This window comes from Ceratotherium simum, chromosome 16, assembly GCF_057802395.1.
Source record: "Ceratotherium simum simum isolate JZ-2026a chromosome 16, ASM5780239v1, whole genome shotgun sequence".
Classification (NCBI taxonomy): domain Eukaryota; kingdom Metazoa; phylum Chordata; class Mammalia; order Perissodactyla; family Rhinocerotidae; genus Ceratotherium; species Ceratotherium simum.
Genome location: NC_141915.1, coordinates 56,676,902 through 56,697,008, shown reverse-complemented (window position 1 = coordinate 56,697,008; position 20,107 = coordinate 56,676,902). Strand labels below are relative to the sequence as shown.

The following is a 20,107-nucleotide window of genomic DNA, read 5'->3' as shown; positions in this document are numbered from 1 at the left end:
CTCGAGGCAGCCCAGATGGGAAGGGGGCGGGGCGCGAGAGCGGTTCCCGGGCGAACGGCTCGTCGGGTGCCCGGGGCCTCTGGCGGAGGCGCCGGACCGCGCGCTTCTCCGAGCCCTGCGCGGGGCCCTCGGGCGGGAATGCGCGGAGCCGGGACTCGGTGGCGGGTAGGGCCCTGGGTGGCGCGGGAGAGGCCGGCAGAAGGAGGGAGTTCGAAGAGAGTTACCGCCAGAGAGAGTGGCAAGAGCCCGCGGTCTCCTTGGAGACGTGCTGACCAATGGCAGCAGCGGAAGCTGTTTATGGGGGCGGAGCGTCGCCATAGCAGCAGGAGAAGCCTTCGGAGCGGCTACTTAATGCCGGTCCTGGGGCTGCTGTCGCTCAGAGAGGCGCCGTCCGGTTCGGGGGGCGACGAGGGGCACTAGCGGGCCCTCGAGCTGGAGGCAGAGAGCCGCAGGGGGTGGGAGGAACTTCTTCCAGAACCTTCCTTTGGCCCAGGTTGCGCTCTGAGCCAGGTAAGGGACGGAAAGGGCTGCGGGACGCGGGAAGGGAGAGCGTTGGTACCAGCCCGCTCTCCCATCTGTTCCTGAAGGAAGTGGTGGGCCGGGGGACTGACATCTGAGGAGTTTGGGGGACACTCACTTCCCGCCCCCCGTAACTCTGTCCTGTTCCCTTCCTTCCCGTGATCCCCCATCCTAACATCCCTTTTCAAAGATCAGACGACCTCCCCAGGCCCCCTGCCCCGTCGTACTGCCCTCCCGGGCTCCCTCGCCTCACTTCCACTTGTTGCAGGAAGGGGGGGGGTCTGATTTCCCGCTCTTGGGAAGAAGGGGATAGCCTCGGATGCCCCTACCTCTTTCCTCATTTGGCTAATAAAGTCTCCTCTGAAATCTCGAAGAGGAAAAGAAGAGCGAGACGGACCTTGTGAGGGTCGGGCACTACTTCTGTTTCCCAGACCTTGGCACTAAAAGATCCTCTCCAGCTTGCGGGGACGATTTTAGAGGAGCCTCCCCCCTCGCACACACTCTCCCCTCGGGGGCGGGGGAAGGGTGCTCAGCCCCCGTTGCGGTCCCCGCAGGCACCACATTCGTATTCGGAGGAGGCGACCCCCAGGTCGCAAGATGGAAGTGCGCGTCCAGGAGGCTGTGTAACCGGAGCCGCGGGAGTCAGCGGGCCGGAGAACGCGGCGGGCCACCCTTGGCTTAGTCCGTGGATGTTGACCGCCCCCTTGAAGAGCCCCCACAGACATGGCGGAGAGCTGGTTACGTCTCTCAGGAGCAGGGGTGGCGGAGGAGGCCGGGTCGGAGGGCGGCCTGGAGGAGCCCGACGCCCTGGACGACAGCCTGACCAGCCTGCAGTGGCTGCAGGAATTCTCCATTCTCAACGCCAAGGCCCCCGCCCTGCCCCCGGGGGGCACCGACCCCCATGGCTACCACCAGGTGCCAGGCTCGGCGGCGCCAGGTTCGCCTCTGGCGGCCGACCCCGCCTGCCTGGGGCAGCCGCACACGCCGGGCAAGCCCACGTCGTCGTGCACGTCTCGGAGCGCGCCCCCGGGGCTGCAGGCCCCGCCCCCCGATGACGTAGACTACGCCACTAACCCACATGTGAAGCCGCCCTACTCTTATGCCACGCTTATCTGCATGGCCATGCAGGCCAGCAAGGCCACCAAGATCACCCTGTCGGCCATCTACAAGTGGATCACGGACAACTTCTGCTACTTCCGCCACGCTGATCCCACCTGGCAGGTAGGGGAGGTACAGGTGGCAGCCGTTCCCTCCCCGTGCCCTCCCTAGGTCCCCACACCCGCGGGGACTGAACTCATGTCCCAGATCCGCAGGCCAAGTAGGCATGGTGCAGCCAGGGCCCCGAGGGAGGAAGGCCGTCGAGGAAAGACCTCGAGGGAGCCCAGTGCTTGAGCTGCCTCCACCTTTGACTTCAGAGAGGGACAGGGAGGATGTTCAGAGGGCTTTAGGGGTGTGAATGCTGAGGTTCAAGGGGAAAGCACTTGTCACGCATCCAGCAGGCCCAGCCCAAAGCCCAGGGCCAGACTATGCGTGAACACAGCCCCTAGGGGAGGATGATGGACTGAGGGACACATTTTTGTTCCAAGTCCTAGAATTCCTAGACACTGCCCCGCCCAAGGACAGTTAGTCAGGGCCGACTCAGAAGCGGAAGCTGGAGCATCGCCCCCTGCCAGGCTCTGCATCCTGCCTTGCTGCAGTCTGCTGGTGGGGGAGGGGGAGTGCTGTGGGGTGTGAAGGCCAGCTGTGTCCTATTGGAGGGGCTATGGGGCCTTCCTAAAGCTGCTGTCCCTGCCCCCCACCCCAACCCCTCCCCAGTTTCCTGCCTCCACTCCTCCCCCTCTTCTCAGTCAGCCTCCCTGGGGGGACAATTACCTGAGCCAGGTGCTTACCACAGGGGCTCTGCCTCCCGCACTGGCTTCATGTTCCAAGTCTCTGGAACCTGGCACAGAGCAGCCAAGGGGCCCAGGCCGCCGTGTAAACATCCCAGCCTTGCCAGGGCACACTACCCACCCACCTGTCCTGCTGTCCAGGCCCAAGACCCCTGTCCCCCAGCATGGTTTGGATACGACTACACAGCTAGAAATGAACAAGGCAGGATAGTGATTTGAGGCTGGGCAGGCATTGTTCTGAGAGTCTTCAACCATCAGGATCAGGGGCTAGTTGAGGACAGACGCCCTGAGGATGCCCAGCTCTTCCCTGGGGCACCCACAGGGGCTAGGCCGCAGGACAACAGTCCCAAGCTATTCCACGTTTTTTGGGCCCTGACCCTGGGGCAGTGCTGTTTGCAGCCTCAGTGAGAAAGCAGAGACCTACCCCAAGCCTGTGAAGCTCAGGCTGCGAGAAATGAGCCCCAGGAATGAGCACTATGCTCTTGGCTGGGTAATAATCAACTGAGACCTCACAGCCTGGGGTGGGGTGGAGGGGGCCGCGGGGGGTGAGGGCCCAGGTCAGCAGCTGGCTCAACAAACAAAGAAAGTCATCAGATCCCCCCACACTTCATCCCTACACACACTCGCAGGCACACACACCCTCACACCCTCAGTTGGTTGTCCAGCCCCACCCCACCCCCGACCCACTCACTCACTTCACAGAGAGGGCCAGCCAGGCCCAGGCGGAGGGCGATGGCTGTCCAGGCCCTGGGGGAGCTGAGGCCTTTGGCCAGAGGCCGCAAGCGGCAGAGTAAGGGAGGGAGGGCGGGACGGGGTGGCACTGAGAGCCACCCTGCGGCTCAGGGCTCAGATGACTGAGCAGGCAGATATCCCGGCAACAGGGAACAAAAGCCCCCGACAGCACTCCTGGCTCCTGGCGCCCTGTGGCTGGTATCCCAGAGCTGCCTGGTTAGCGCAGCACCTCTGTCCCCCCTCCTCCATTGGAGAGAAGATGGCGGGGGGACGTGCAGGAGCACTGGGAGCCACCATCGTGACCCCTCCCGCTAATCCAGCCGACCTCTTTCTCTCATCTCTCCCTGTGCCCAGAATTCCATCCGCCACAACCTGTCCCTGAACAAGTGCTTCATCAAAGTGCCCCGGGAGAAGGATGAGCCGGGCAAGGGGGGCTTCTGGCGCATCGACCCCCAGTACGCTGAGCGGCTGCTGAGCGGGGCCTTCAAGAAGCGGCGGCTGCCCCCGGTCCACATCCACCCTGCCTTCGCCCGCCAGGCCGTGCAGGAGCCCAGCGCCACGCCGTGGGCTGGGCCGCTGACCGTGAACACTGAGGCCCAGCAGCTGCTGCGGGAGTTCGAGGAGGCCACTGGGGAGGCGGGCTGGGGGGCAGGCGAGGGCAGGCTGGGGCATAAGCGCAAACAGCCGCTGCCCAAGCGGGTGGCCAAGGTGCCACGGCCCCCCAGCACCCTGCTGCTGACCCAGGAGGAGCAGGGCGAGCTGGAACCCCTGAAAGGCAACTTTGACTGGGAGGCCATCTTCGACGCTGGCACTCTGGGCGGGGAGCTGGGCACGCTGGAGACCCTGGAGCTGAGCCCGCCGCTGAGCCCCGCCTCACACGGGGACGTGGACCTCACTGTCCACGGCCGACACATCGACTGCCCCACTACCTGGGGGCCTCCAGTGGATCAGGCTGCCGACAGCCTGGATTTCGACGAGACCTTCCTGGCCACGTCCTTCCTGCAACACCCCTGGGACGAGAATGGCAGTGGCTGCCTGCCCCCGGAGCCCCTCTTTGAGGCCGGGGATGCCACCCTGGCTGCTGACCTGCAAGACTGGGCCAGCGTGGGTGTCTTCTTGTAAGAGGCCAGGCCCCGCCCCACCTCTGGACAGCCCCCAAGTCAGGGCCCTGACTGCCCCCCAACACAGGCTCATGGACACCCTACTGCCCAGGCAGGGGCTGGGCCAGGTCTCCTGAGGCTGGCCCTATGAGGCCACATGGACCCTAGCCCGGGCTACCCTCAGATTCTAGCCCAGGAGGCTGAGAACTGAGGCCCAGGACCTGAATTGCTGCCTCCCCTCCCCAGCCCCCTAATACACACAGTGTTTCATTGACCCTCATCTTCCCTGCCCCAGGAGCCAGCTAAGGCCCCTGCACTGTGAAAGCCGCAGCCTGGAGGGGCCCTGGCCAAGCTGGGGAGCAACAATACAGGGCCCGCCCCAGAGCACCGCGGCTTCAATGCTTCTCCCTCTCCCGCTTTCCTCCCCAGGTCTCTATCCAGAGAAAGTTCCCAGGTACAACAAATGCTAATTAGATGACTGCAAATTAAGCCCCTGGAGGCCTCTCCCGGCAAAGCCTCCCTGGGGCTGGGGCCGGCAGTAGATGGGGAGGAGCTGAGGGGGAGGGGGGCAGAGAGGAGACAGAACAGAGGTTAGGGTGCCTGGGTGGGCAAGATTTTCTGAGGCTTTTGGGGTCTTCTCTTGGCCCCTTCCCTAGAGGTGGGCAGAGGATGTAAACCCCTAATCTCTGAGCCCGACTTGAGGCTGAGAGCAGCGAGGAGTTGGGGTTCTGGGGGGTTGGGGGCAGGGGCAGCCAAGCTGCAGAGGGGAGGGGGACAGACAGACTAATGTGAGTGTAGCTGTAGCTGAGTCTTAACGAGGAACACTGAGCTTGCTAGAACCACGGGACCAGGTGGGGGGACCGCCCTGCACTCCTGCCTGTACTTGTTGTGGGGGGAATGTCTTGCTCCACCTTGAGCCCCCAGGCTGCGTCCCACATCCACCCTCCTGCCCCATGGGGCAATTTAACCTTTTTCATGGAAAGTTATTTACAATAAAAAATTTTTAAAAATAAAATTTTTAAAAATCTGAAAATGGATCTACTTGCAACATTTTGGGGGAAAGGGCGAGTGTCAGTTTTGGACCAGGAGCTTCTCTTCGCTGCCTGAGAGGGGAACGGCTGAGAGGAAGATGGGGGGCACTGAAGGCCTGCAGAGTGCCCCGTGATGAACTCCCCACGACCTCTGTGTCCCCAGGGAGAAAGGGGTCAAGAGGCAGCCTTCGGGGGTCCGCTGCTGCCTGAGCCTCAGCACCTCCACCTGCACGATGGGGAGAACCGCACCCACAGCCCCGGGGAGTGGGAGGCAAAGGAGGCACAGTGCCCTCCTGGGGACTCATGAAGGCCAAGCTGCTCTGCTCAGTCCCCCACTGTGAGGGCCTGCCCAGGCTCGCCTGCCATCTGCGGTCCCAGGCCTGGGCCTGTCTCCAGCACCTCCCTCCCTCGGTCCTCTCCTGGAGGGACAGGGTGTGAGGTCAGGTGGCCCCAGTCCCAGCGGCCCCACTTGCCACCCTGGTGTGTGTTCACCCAGCCTGGTGCCTTCCCGCCAATGCAGGCTTGAGGAGGAGGAAGGCCATCAGGGAAGTTGGGGTGACCAGACCCTACTTCCCCACTCACACCGGCAGGTGTTCTCTGTGAAGGACCAGCCTACCAGAGTTCTGTTGGGGAAACTGAGGCACAGGAAATGTGTGTTTGGGTGACACTCAACATCACCTTTCAATCCCCTCACCCTAGCTTGGCCAGGAACCGACCTCTCCACCCAGCCCCCACAGAGCCCCACAAGCACACCCTGGTGGGGCACAGCCCCTCCCCCCAGCGCATACACACACACACACACACACACACACACACACACACCGGCACACATAGGCACAAACGGCCACTGTCCCGCATAGTCCCACCCAGCCTCCATGGACTCCTTTCTCCCAAAGCCCCTTTCTTTCCTTCGTTCACGGTTGGCTCTAGGCCAACCTGGCATTCCCTGTGCTAACTTGCTGCTTTCACTTGCTAATTATTCCAAATATTTCAGAAGGGCACACACACTGCTGGGCCAGCAGGGCTGGGGCCTTTGGGGCCTTACTGAGCCCAGGAGCCAACCATCCCCTTCCCACAGCGTGCTGAGGAGGCTCCCCGCTCTGAGACTCCCTTCACCCAAAAGCAACGTCTCCCTCCCTCTCCCTGCCACCCCCAGCCTTCCTCGCCACGGTCCCCAGCACTAGGGGGACAATAGGGGCTCTAGCCTTCTCCACTGGCCACCAGGATAAGCCTCCAGCCCCCGCCTAAGGGGGTACCCCCTGGATTGACAGGCAAGTAGTGACACTGTCCCCTACTCCTCCCCTTCTGCCCAGGCCCATGCTGGGGGAAGAGGGGCAGGGGCGGGGGCAGGCAGAACTGCCCAACTAGATGAGGAAAGGCTGAAGAGGCCAAGCAGAGGTTCTGGCTCACCCCTGGCTGCAAAGGAGAATAACGGGAACTCCTAAAAATCCCCGTGCCCAGGACCAGAGTCTCTGGGGTTGGGGCCCAGGCATCGGCATTTTTAAGGGTCTCCAGATGCTACCAATGAGCAGGCAAGGCTGAGAGGGGACTCTGAAGGGGACTGGCGCACAGGGCTTCACACATCCTTTCAGCAGGGAGCGTCAGGGAGCAGGCAAAGCCTGTCCCTCCTGTCCATCCCTGCCCTGGCCCTTGCTGGATGGCTTTTTAAAAAAGATGTTCATTTACCTCATTATAGATTTAATGTAATCCCAATCAAAATATATTTTGCACCATTTGACAGTGAGTTGCAGACATAATGCCCTATTGGCATTAAATACTTTAGTGTGTATCTCCTTAGAACAAGTACCCCCCAGCCAGGAATGTGATGAGGGGAAGGGCTCAGACCTTGGGGGCCCTCTCCCTCCCTGCCCAGAGCACACCCTGTTCCAGAGGACTGGCCACCCCTCCCACCTCCACCCCCATCCCCCACCCCTGGCTCCAGTAACTCTGGGATGTCTAGAAGGCTCCGGGATTCCCCTAAGCCCTGCACTGCAAGCTGTCCTGAGCAAAGGGGCCAGGCCTCCTGCAGAGCTGAGGGCGGGAATCGCGCTCCTCCCCACCCCACACCCGCACACTGCGGACCCAGACTTGCAGACGGAAGAGGGTGACCTGGAGAGCGGGAAAGAAGCTGTATGAGGGCGGGTGGGGGGAGAAGTGGTCAAGAGTCAGGCGCACTTCCATCCTGGGCTGAGGCCCAAAGGTAAACAGGTGTATTTGGACTCCTGGCAGGGGGGAGTGGGCTGGCCCCATGGGGCAGGCCTGGACCTGTCAGGGGTGGGGATGTGGGGAGGGGCCTGCATTAACAATGGGGTGGGAGAGTGGCCTCAGGTTCTGCTGACACATTCTTGTGTGATGAGGAGGAAAACAGGTGACAAGGGAGGGGAGGCACCCTGGGGCAGGGGAGGGGGTGCTTTGTGAGGCCACCCTTGCTGGGGCTGCACTGACCTGTGTGAGCTGAGGAGGCACATGGAAGCCCTGGGGGGTCACTTCCTCCTGGGGCACATATGTCCATCCCACTCTGCAACTCCCAGGTGGGACAGGTCAGAGCCACCTAGATGGTTTTGCTGGGGCCTGAACTTTCCCTGTGAGTCAGGAGCAGGCAGGGGCCAGCTGGAGGGCCCTGTTCCCCAGAAGCCAACCAGCCTGAGTGGCAGGGCAGGGAGAGGCGGGGTGCACATTAACCAAGAGGGGGCAACAGGGCCAAAGGTCTCGCTGCTGCCCACCCCCACTCCCAGCTCCAGCACAGGGGATCTGTCACGCTGCCTGACGCTGTTCAGAGGGCAAGACAGCAACCTGGGTCTGAGTCCCAGACCCCTTTCCCCTTGAAGGAAGCAGTTTGCGGAGCTCCCAGGAAAGCAGGAGTTCCAGGAACTGGGGAGGGCAGGCTGCGTGCATAAAGCCCACCCCACCCATGGCCCCCAGGGCCCTTTGAAGCCACAGAGGATTGTGCTGCTGTTTGCCTGTGGCGTTAAGCTGAAGCTGAGAGGCTGCCAAGCGGTCTCCGCCCCTTGCCCAGCCACCCACCTGCTCTGTCAGAGGCCCTGCCCCCCACCGCAGGCCACCCTGCCCCCGCTGCCACCTCACTCTGGACACCAAGCCCTGTCCCTATCCCCACATGGCATCCCAGTTCCCTCCAACCTGCTTAAAGTGAACTGTGGCCATGTGTTGGGCAGGGGGGAGATAGGGTGGCACACAGACCCTACCCCAGAGAGTTTTCAGTCTCAGAAGCCCACAAGTCTGCAGACCCCTGTGGACAGATAACCTGTCTGTCGTGCTCATTCCTACATGGGTAGCATCAAGCACAGTGCCCAACTTCTTAAGTATTGACTGAACGAATGAATATGCCGGCGAGGCAGATGGATAAAAGGTAGAAAAACAGCCAAGTAGCCTTGGCAAAATTGACCACAGACAGTAAATACCAAAAGGTTCCAGGGTCACTGGGAAGGTTCCTGAAGCCCCCAGGGGTGCAGAAGTTGGGGAGAGAGCATTCAGGCCAGGGGGATCTCTGAGGAAAGCCTGGTGCCGTCCTGTTCTAAAAACAAGAGGCCCCTTTGCTGACCCCGTGGGTTTGGGTGGGGTAATAAATGAGGCAGTGGGGCCTTGAATGCCAGCTGAAGATGAATGGGATGTGTGGCCGGCTGGTGTGAGCCAGGTGAGGTAGGAGGGAGAGGGGACTCCAGACAAGAAGGAAGGGATGGAGGGAGGTGGAAGAGGCCCAGCCTTTCTCACTCTCATCTGCTCCTCTGGTTCCCAACTCCCCTGGGGCCTAGGTCCTGGGAATGAGGATCACAGAGAGCCAAGAGACAGGGCTGGTGTGGAGAAACCAGCATTCAAGGCCCCCCCACATCTTTCATTACTCTACCCAAACCCATGGGGTCAGCAAACAGTCTTTTTACCTGTTTGCACCCCGGCTACAAGGTCACCAGGACAGAGCTGTGCCCAGCTCAGCCATCCCTGCTGGCCCCACCTCACTGTGCACCAAGATGGGGCCCTGGGGCTGCTGAGACTGACACCCCTGGAGCCCTGCTACCCAAGATCTAGGCTGAGCCTGAGAGCCCCCAGCACCTGTTATTTGGCTAAAGATTAACCTTGACCTGGTAGGGACTGCCTGGGAGGCTGAGCCAGGAGCTGGCACTCAGGGTTGGGACCACCAGTTCAAGGCCAGTTTTAAAGAGAGGGGCTGGGGTGTTGGGGATGTAGGCAGGTTGACCTCACAGAGGGTGGGACTCAACCCCCATATACACTCCCTGGGTCTCTCTAAGGTCTCCATTTCATGTGTGGGTTTCATTGGGAGGAGTGGGACATTGAGAGTCTCCCAGCCCAGGAAGGAATCCAAGCAGGTGAAGAGGAGAATCACCAAGTAGGCCCAACAACCTCCGTGCAGAGAGAGGTGGGTCATGAAGAGAAGGCAATACCCACTGTGGCCCCTACGCAATGCTCAGCTCAAAGGCTCTGCCACCCGCTGGGCCAGGGAGCTCTTGTCTGAAGGAAGAGTTTGGGAGAAAATCAGGTCAGAGAGGGGAAGTGGGCGAGAGGGGGAGGGGTCAGGAGGGCCACTGACACCCGGTTCCACGTGGCATGGCCCAGCGAGCAGGCCCAATGCCCTCATTTTGCAGAGGAGAAAATTGACCTTTGTGGTTTCGGCCCTAACTCTGGAGCTGAGTGGCCCCATGGCCTGTCGGGGGTCAGAGCCAGGCTGATGCCCAACAGAGAGCATTCTCTGCACTAGCCTTGAACTTTGACCTCCTGCCAGACTCACAGTCCAGCTCCTCATTTCCAATTGCCTCCTGGACCCCTCCACATAGATGACCAGTGGTGACCTCCCACGGGACTTGGGAAGAGACAGGGATGAGTGACAACCACAGATGCTGCTACAAAATGAAAACTAATCCAGCCTGGGAAGATCAAGGACAGTTTGAAGGAGCCTATAGTAACAGATACTTGAATTCACACATGAATGAATAACCATACGAATTAGTAAATGAAGTGGAGCCAGTTTCGGGAGGGGAGGAGACGACACGGTGGTAGCCGTGTCCTGTGGAGGTCATCCCAAGTTATGCAGTGGAGACAGTGGAGTCTGTTGGTAAGTGGATACCAGAAACAGGAAGGAGATGGAGCCAGGGCTAAGACCCCATCCCAGGGGTCACCAGGATGAAGGTAAAAGTTAAAGCCAGGCGCATGGACTCTTCCAGAAGCAAGCCAGGGAGAGGTGAGGGGAGCATAGAGCGAGGACCGAGCCTTGGAGAAGGGCTACCATCAGGGCCAGAGGGAGCCCCTTGTCCCCCTACACAAACAAACACACACACACACACACACACACACCTGTTCCTGGCAGGCCCCACCCCACAGCGCCTGCTGGGAGAGTCAACAGGCCAGAGTGGGCACAGGAAGGAAGCCAGCACTTGCCCAGTAGGGCCCTGTAACCTCCCACAGGGCATTTCATTTGCACTGTGGGGGCAGAACCCAGAGTCTGAGCACCGGCAGCAAACTAGGGGTCAGAATAGGAAGAAAGGAAGGAGAGCGTACCCAGTGGTGATGAGAGGCCCAAGGCCAGCTTTTGAAAGATGGGGCAGCCTAAGTGTGCCTGAAGGAGAGAAGGGGCTAGCCCAAGGAAAGGATGGACTGAAGATGCTGGGGGGTTAGAAATGCTGTGAAAGCAAAAGATGAGCCCCTTCTGGTGGGAGTAGGAGGAAGGGGGTCTTGGAGGAGGTGGGAAGGGTGAGCACCAGCCCAAGCCCAGTGGAGCAGTCAGTGGCTTTGCAGTGCCTCTTGCTTGGAGAGGGACAAGCTGGGGGGGGGGGTGTCTGTGCCTGGATGGACAGGTGGATTGTGGGGAGCTCTGGCTCGCACTCCAGCTAGTGGTCAGCGAAATAGGGTGTAAGGAGGGAGGTCTGGAGTAACTTGGTAAGGCACTTAGGAGCCAGGGGGAGATGAAGAGGAGGGACAGGAGCACAGGGAGGTCGGCCAGCCTTGGACCTTGAGACTCTGCAATGTGCCAGGCACACAGGCACCCCCTGCCTCCAGCTGGCAAGACTCAGGAGGAGAGCAGGCCCAGGCCAGGGATTCCCAGCTGCAAGGAGGAAGGCCAGGGTCTAAGGTGCTGGACATCTGGGTCAATATCACCTGGTTACCTGGTCAATGTTTCCTTGCACCTGTGGCCCTCAGTCTGTATGGGCACAAAGGTGAGCGAGACCTGGTCTTAGAGAGCCTTCCGGACCCAGTGAGTTGGGGAGCAGGGTGGCCTTGATGATAGGACTCTCCACTTTCACCCCCAGGAGCAGGCAGAGCAGTTTTCTCTGGGCACAGAGGCCTCTTAGCATCAGGGTAGGAATTTTGTTCTCGGAGCTTTGCTCACACAGTATGGTTCCTTTTTCTAGAACCCTCCTTCCTTACCCAGAAGCCTCTCAGGCACCCCTCAGCTGTGCCATGGGCACCTCAAACTCTCCAGACCCGCAGCCTGGCTCCCCACCTTTCCTTATGGGCCTCCTTCATGCTGTATTCCCCCTCAGGGAATGATGGCACCACCAGCCACCAGTCTCACAGGCCACCTCATCAGCTCTCGCTGGAACTCCTGGTGTGGGCTTTTCATTCTGGTATGTTCTCCATCTAACAGCCAGTGGATCTTTTTTTTCTTTTTAAATGAATTCTCATTTTTTATCATAATGGTACATACAGTTGGATTAAAAAAAAATCAGTTGTAAAAAGACTAATGTAAAAAAAAGTTTCCTGCCTGACCCTCAAGTCCCGCCCCCCAGAAGTAACCACGACCACGTTCAGTTCCTCCAGCTGTTCAGATATTCCTCGCCGTATTTCTAATTAATACTGCCAGTGCTGGATTTTCAGTTGCTCTGGACATGATCCACTGACTTCCTGCCATAGAAGATGAGGATGTAGCTCGCTTCCTTCCTCCGTCCTCCTGTTCGGTTAGATTTTTGGTTAAATAGCCAGGGATCATGTGATTGTTACGACGAGGCGCATACTGTTCGCTGCTGAGCCAAGAGTGTCCTTTGAGGTCAGATGCAGGAGGTAATAATCTCCTCATTTCTTGTCATTTATTTAGTTTTCTGTGTACTTATGGCTAATTCTTCATAAATGTTCCAAAAGGTCTTACAAACCCTGATCAATGCTCTTCTCTTCTCTATTAATACCTTTTTAAATAATCCATAAATACACGTTATAAAGTTGAAAAAGCTACAAAATGGTTTTCGGTGAAAAGCAAGTGTCCCTTCTGTCCTGACCCCAAGACACCCAGCTCCCCTCCTCTGACGCAACCACAGTTACTAGGTTCTTGCGTGGACTTCAGGGATATTTTATACACATACAAGCATATGTGTACCAATATTAAATTCCAAGTGCAACAGAGAATCTGTTTTACTTTTTTCCTGTCGGCATCCCTCCCAGAAACTGTCTTCCCATTCAGGCTGGACCAGGGCACTCACAGTTATCCTATGACTTCTCTCTGCTTCTCTCCTTATTGGATTCTGTTTCCATTTCTACCCTTTGTTTGATTTATTCCCAGAAACTTCTGGAAAGGGAGCACAGGAGATGCACTTTTTGAGACCTTGAATGTGTCTGTAGTCTTGTATTTGATGCCGATTGGGCTGGCTGTACCATCGCAGGTTGAAATTTCCCTCGGAAATTGAAGGCATCGTCATCCTGCCTTCATTGCTGGCGTTGTCAAATCTGCTGCCTCCCTGAATCTTAACCCTTTGCATTTGGTCTGTTTCCCTCTTTTAGGAAATGGTTAGGGTCTTGGCTTTATCCCTGAGATGCTGCAAGTCCACGACGGTGCCCCTCAGTGTGGGCCTTTTCTCATTCACTGTGATGCACCACACTGTGGGAACTTTTAATCTGAGAAAATGTCTCAAAGTCTTTATTTGATCATTTCTTTCCCTTCATTTTCTCTGAGACTATTATTTTCAGATATTAAACATTAAATTGTATTGTCCTTTCCTACTTTCTATCACTTTATTTTTTTATTTTACTTTCTGGGAAATTGCCTCATGCTCTTTTTCAGTCAACCCCTGCTGGCCCCTCCACTCCCCAAGCAACAACCACTAATTTAATTTCTATCACCATAGGTCAATTTTGCCTAGTCTAGAATTTCATAGAAATGGCATCATACAGTTTGTACTTTGCATTTGGCTTCTTTCACTCAGCATATTTTTGTTGAAATTTAAGTATGTTGTTGCATGCATCAGTAGTTTGTTCCTTTCCATGGCTGAGTAATATTCCATCAGATGACTAGAGCAGTCTGTTTATCCATTCTCCTCTTGATGAATATCTGGGCTGTTTCCAGTTTGGGGCTATTGTGAATAAAGCTGCTATCAACATGCTTGTACAAGGCTTTTTGTAGTATAGCTTTTTTTTTTAAATCCCTTTTCATTTGGATGGGGTTTGGGAAGTGAAGACATAAACACATGTGGTCCACCTGCCATGCTTAATTGGACTATCCTGAGTTGATTTGTGTGTGTGTGTGTGTGTGTGTGTGTTAAAAAAGTGATTTATTCTCCGTTGATTCTTAAAGGAGTAGGCACAGCTATTCAACAGGAAGCACAGAGGAAAGGAGTGATAGGCAGGAGAGGGGGGTGGGCAAAGGCAGGGAGGTGGGCACCCACCTGGCTTGCTCAGACAACGGAGCGTAAGGGGCCAGTGTGACCTTTTTCAAGTGCACTTCTGGCCGTGTCACTCACCTGTGAAGAACCCCGCAGTCACTCCCCTCACCTATAGAAGAATCTTCAGGCTCTCTAAGAACAATCAAGATCTGCCCCTGCTGAGCTACCCCGCCCTCTGTGACCGGTCACACTGACATATTACCCAGAATCACTATCTCCATCCTCTGTCCCCTGCCCCTGCCCCTGCCCCTGCCCCCTGCCCTGAATGAATACCTTCTCTCCCACTCTCCTCCTTCACTCGGGGAACTCCCTACATGACTTAGTTTCAGGGTCCCATGTTCTGAGTCCCCAGCTGTGGCCCCCCAGCAGGTAGAACTTTTTCCCTGGTAGAACTCACACCAACCCTGTTTGCACTTTTGGTTACACATGTTGGGACCCCCAGGCTGGTACCCAAAGCAATGACAGCACTGGCAGTGCCACATCCTCAAGAAAGGTGGGGCAGGCTGAAGCAGCATCAGAGCTGGTGTCCCTGGACACTGGCTCTGCCTCCAGCTGGCCAGAGTTCTAGAGAGCCCAGATCCCAAAGTCTACCCTTGACGCTGAGCCCTTTTATCTGGTGGAACTAGACCTCAGTTTGGGGGATGAGCTCCATCATAATCCCTTTCCCTGCTTTACCCCAGCAGTCTGTTGCATGACTCAAGGTCAGAGGACAAGTGTTGGGGGTTCTGTCCTCTTCCTGACCGGTACTCATGCAGTTGCCCTGCTCCCAGCACAGACTGCCCTTGAGGCTCCCAACTGCTGTCTGGAGTTCAAGTTTGTTGGGGAAGGTCTTGGGCTGGGCCCTGAGCTCTGGGAGGCCACTACATCAGCTGGCTGGGCCTCCAGCAGAGCCCAGGCTCCAAGTCTGGTCTGATGGATCTGCAGGCCTAGACTCCTGGGAGGGGGGCTGGAGGGTGAGGCTGGTCTCTTTGCCTTCTCTGTGGGAGGCAGCGGGGCAGCGGGAACAGTCCTCAGTCATAGAGGCATGGACCTTCAGTCTGCAGGAGATCTTAGGAGCCTTCTTGTGTCACCTATAGATAAGGAAACTGAGGGATAGAGAGAGGACACAGCTCTGAGGATGTCAGCACAGACCAGGTTGGCTTCTCCTGGGGACTGTTAGCAGGGGGACCCCTCTGGACATTTGCCACCCCTCCACTCACTTCAGTCCTCTGGTGCCCCTTTATTTCACCACATTGGCAGTGTATGTGCCTCTCCTGCTGGATGGGGAGCTCCAGGAGGGCAGAGGCAGTGCCTGGTTCTCCATAGCACCTGCCAGGAGTTGGGAGCAGCACATGGTGTATGCTCAACGGAGTGTGGTAGAGTGGACGGAGGGGGTGGCAGGGTGCACCCCAATTCTCATAGTGATTTATCAACAGAGCTAGATCCAGAAGCCAGAGCTCTGAGCTAGGCAGACACTGGGGAGCAAGGAGAAAGGCAGTTCGGGCCTGTCCTCCCTCCCCTCAGGGACCCCAGGCCTCGCCTCCCAGCCCAGCCCTCCTCCTTGGCCTTATTAAAAAGCCCTTGCTGAAGATGTAATTGTGTATGGTGTTCTGCAGGTAATGTGCACTGAGAACCGCATACACCCACCACTGGCCTCTCTCTACTTATTCATTCATTCATTCATTCAACAGATCTCAGACAGACAGGAAGACCCTTCCATGGGTGTGGAGGACATACACACAACAGAAGACCAAATGCACACAGCAAGACCAAGTGGGTCCCAAGAGTGCACTGGGGACCCCCCCCCCAAGGCAGGGTCACCTCATTCAATCCCCTGCCTCAGGGCAGCTATCAAGTCAAGGAGGAGGCCTCCTGGTTTCCCACCACAAAGGCAGGATCCCTAAGTCCTCAGCATCAAGGAAAGACTTGGCCCTCAGCCAGCTCTACACAGGAGCTCCCTGTGTCCCCTCCCTCCCAGCTAGCAGCTGTAGAGTCCCTTCTGTGCTCCATACCTGAGCCAGGCCATTTGTTCTCACTGCCATCTCCCCTGCATCCGCTCTAGTTATTGCCCGGATCACTGCAGTGGCCTGCTCATTTGCGTCTCCACCCCAGGCCACCCCACTGAGGCTCCTCACCAAACACAGTCCAACCTGAGCTGATTCGTGGTCCCCGAGGCCACTCTCTGACCACTCCAGCCGAACCTGGCTCTCCACTCTGGACACCTTGCCCCAGTCCCTACTTCCCTGCTGCCATCAGGCCGGCCCCTCTTCCTAGGCTCCCTCTTCCCACCTTCAAAGTCCAGCCCACACACCTGTTCCTCCCCCGGCCTCACTGATCTGCCCAGGTAGCCGGAATAACGTTTCCCCCAGCCCAGGCCCGGAGCCCTTTGTCCCTGCTGTGGCCTATATCACACACACATGCAGTGCACCCCAAATTCCCAAATGTTTCCAAGAGGACTATCTTCTCATCTGCAAACTTAGCCAGCAAGAGGGGTCCAGATACACCCACGCAGGCTGTCAGCTCCTTGAGGCGGGCTCTCCTCTCTCTTCCGGCTGCCTACAGTAGGTTCTCCGTCAGCACCTCTGAGTTAATGAACAAATGACTGAACCTGTCCCCCACCCGGAAAGACCCACCCGCCTGGAGGGAGGGCATGTGTGGGGGCACTTCCGGGCCCCCGGCCCCCGGCGGAGGAAGGCCGCGGGCCCCTTGCCTGGGGTCCCCGCTCTCCTAAGCCTGCAGCTGGCGGTTTGGGGCCCTCCGAGGCCGCGGCACCGCAAAAGCGCTGAGTCACGTTCCGGGCACGCGGCCCCAGGGGAGCCGGGCCTTCCCGGCTTGGGGCTGCGGGAGTGCGCCCGCGACTGTGGGATGCGGGGCCGCGGGACCGCGCCGGGGGCCCACGGAACGCCCGGGGGTTCGGGGCTGCGAGGACGCGCGGGTCGCCCCGGTGCGGGGCTGTGGGAGCCGCCTCGCAGCCCGACCGCCAGCGTCCTCGGTTGCCTGGAGCCACCGGGCCGAAATTCGGCGGGTGCCAGCTGCTGACATCACGCGGCCCGCCGGCCCAGACCCCCCTTCCTGGGCCCGTCTGGGGAGTGGGAGGCCCGCAGACAGGCTCCACCACCCAGTTTCTGCCCCCACCCCCGCGCCGGCCCCCTGCCCGCCCCTCTTCCCGCAGATCCTTCCTCCGTGCCCTCTCGAGTTCTCCTCGTTTATTTGCTTTCTCCCCGTCTCCACGTTCCCCTCCTCTTCAGGCCCCCTCTGACCCCCCTTTTTCCGTTTCCACCCATCCACCTGCCCTTCGGCCTCTCTCCTCCCTTTCCGTGCAGACCCTGGACGTTCTCGGAGGTTCCAGCCCCCTGGGCGCCGTGAAGTACAGGAGGGTGTCGGGCGCCCCCTCGCGGCCCACTTGGCCCGGCCTCGGGCAGGGGAGGGGTCCGGGCACTCCCCATCATCCCCCTACCTGCCCAGGGCTGGGGTTCACTTCCTGGGTTAGCCGGAGGAGCGCGCCCCCCAGCGGCACAGCCACGTCCGCAAAACCCGCTCACGGGGTTCTGGAAAGCGGAAGGCGGCCTCCTAAAAAAGGGGCCTTGAGACTGAAGGTGAGGCTGGGCAAGGGGCAGATGTTGCTACAAGCACAGGTGGAAGAAAGAGAAGAGTCTCTCAAATTTCTTCACACCTTTTTTCATAAAGCCAGCACAAGGACGTGCTGGGAAGTCTGTGGTCTGAAATGGGTGTGAGGGGAAGAGGTGTGTGTGTGTGTATGTGTGTGGTGTGTGTGTTGGGGCAGGGGCAGGGGCAGAGATGGGGAACTGAGCCAGAAGTAAAGGGACAGGGTGTGAGCTGGAGCCACACGGAATCGTCAGGCCTTTAGGGACTGGGCCTCCCTGGCAGGCTTCCTGCCCAGCCTTAACCCTGGGATCAGAAGCAAATCCCTGCCCTCCTCCTAGCCTGGCTGAGGAGAGTTTGAAAAACTGATGGGAAATTTTCCCTCGTGTTGGTCCCCTTCTTTTTTTTTTTTTTTAAAGATTTTATTTATTTATTTCTTCCCCCCAAAGCCCCAGTAGATAGTTGTGTGTCATAGCTGCACATCCTTCTAGTTGCTGTATGTGGGACGCGGCCTCAGCATGGCCAGAGAAGCAGCGCGTCGGTGCGAGCCCGGGATCCGAACCCGGGTCGCCAGCAGTGGAGCGCGCTCACTTAACCACAAAGCCACGGGGCCGGCCCTGGTCCCCTTCTAAATCCAGACAAGGAGAGCCTCTTGCCTGGCAGCCAGGGCCCTCGGGTGTCCTGGAGGCAAAGGTTCCCCAGGCCCAGGGACAGCAGAGGGGCTATGGCCTGCAGACAGCCAGCAGCAGGGTAGTAGCTGGGTGCCTCCTTGACCCACTCTGCCACCTTAGGATCTAAAAGGCCTGGAGCCGGGCCGGCCCCATGGCTTAGCGGTTAAGTGCGCACGCTCCGCTGCTGGTGGCCGGGGGTTCGGATCCCTGGCACGCACCGAAGCACCGCTTCTCCGGCCATGCTGAGGCAGCATCCCACATACAGCAACTAGAAGGATGTGCAGCTATGACATACAGCTATCTACTGGGACTTTGGGGGAAAAATAAATAAATAAAAAGTTTAAAATAAAATAAAATAAAAGGCCCAGAGCCAGACTGAGTTTTTCAGGATCTCCTAGGAGCCCTGGCTGTTGTAGCTTTCAGGTGCACCATCTTACCAGGTGGGACTGTGGCCATGGTTCTGGAATGTTCCAGCTGGTCCCAGGAGCTGGTCTGACATTTCTGTGTGAGCCAGCCTGCAACATCATGAAGGACAAAATGGAGCATCTGCTTTCCAGGCCTGGCACCTTCCAGACGCTTCTCTGCACCTTGGTTTCCCCTTCTGTAAGGGCAATAATTACCACCCCTCCTCCCCCAATACACACTGGGGTTTTCGTGAGGACTCCAGGAGATAACCATCATAAAGGCTCAGCATGGTGCCAGGCACAGTACGGATCCTTCTCCTCGATAAACCCGTTGTACGTTGAAAATATTGTAATGCATTTAATCCACCTAACCTACCAAACATCATAGCTTAAACACATCTACTTCAAACGTGCTCAGAACACTTACATTAGTCTACAGTTGGGCAAAATCGTCTAACACAAAGCCTATTTTATAATAAAGTGTTGAATATTTCATGTAATTCATTGAATACCATACTGGAAGTGAAAAACAATGGTTGGATGGGTACAGAATGGTTGTCAGTGTATCTGTGTTGACCCTCGTGATCGCGGGCTGACAGGGAGCTGCAGCTCACTGCTGCTGCCCAGCATCATGAGAGAGGATCATACTGCACTTCGCCAGCCCGGGAAAAGATCAAAATTCAAAATGCAAAGTACGGTTTCTACTGAAGGCATATTGCTTTCACACCATCCCCAAGTCAAAAAAACCCCTAAGTCAAACCATCCTAAGTTGGAGACCGTCTGTGCTCATACCACAGGCTTACTTCCTAGCCTGTAAAGTGTGGGAAGTGTCATTCGCATGTCCCCTCAGCCAGTACCGTGTGGCCCCTGCCCTTTAAACAATCCATCCAGCATTTGGCTCTCACTGCCTGATTTCATTTCCTTGATCTTCAAGAATGTCCTCACTGGGTGGGACCAGGGGCCAGGCCACTCAGGATGCTGTCAGTGACTTAGGACTGTTTTGGGGGCAGACAAGAGGAGGTGGGGGTTCCAAAGGTTCTGCATAAATTGACAGGTTGGAACTCTGAACACATTTCTAAGCAGTGGGAGTTAGCTGCGGAACCCACTTAGTTCTAATATACTCCAGATGTAGCCGGAATGGCCAGTGAAGAGCTGGGGTGGGTAAACATTTCTGCTGGTAAACATTTCTTGAGCAGCTACTATATGCCAGGCCCTTGTATTTGCTATGTCACTTAATTTACATGTTATGTTATTCAGAGGGATCCTCCCTTGGCTGAAGTGGCACAGCTGGTGGGTGGCAGGGCTGGGAGAAGACTAGGCCTGTCTGAGCTCACATGTGGGCTCTCACTCCTCCTCTTTGTGCCATCATAGCTCCACAGGCATCAGCCACCACATGGAACATACTCCTGTGGGGATGTGTGTCCAGAGCCAGACTCCCACCTACTCCACAGACCTCTCTTGGGACCTGCCCTGGGTAAGGTGATGAGTGGGGGTGGGAGGCCAGGGACAGTCTACAGTGGGGCGGGAAAGCATAGTGATTCTTCTCAGCCCCATCTCTGCACAG

The 20,107-nt window shown here is 57.6% G+C and overlaps 1 protein-coding gene across 1 annotated transcript; it reads left to right on the top strand.

Annotated features, from left to right (window-relative positions):
* The first annotated feature begins 327 nt into the window (after positions 1-327).
* FOXJ1 (forkhead box J1) lies at positions 328-4,970 on the top strand. Its single transcript, XM_004432796.3, has 3 exons — positions 328-510; positions 1,074-1,740; positions 3,495-4,970. The coding sequence occupies exons 2-3, from the start codon at positions 1,243-1,245 to the stop codon at positions 4,260-4,262; spliced, it is 1,266 nt and encodes a 421-aa protein (XP_004432853.1). The 5' UTR covers positions 328-510; positions 1,074-1,242; the 3' UTR covers positions 4,263-4,970.
* Positions 4,971-20,107: the final 15,137 nt, after the last annotated feature.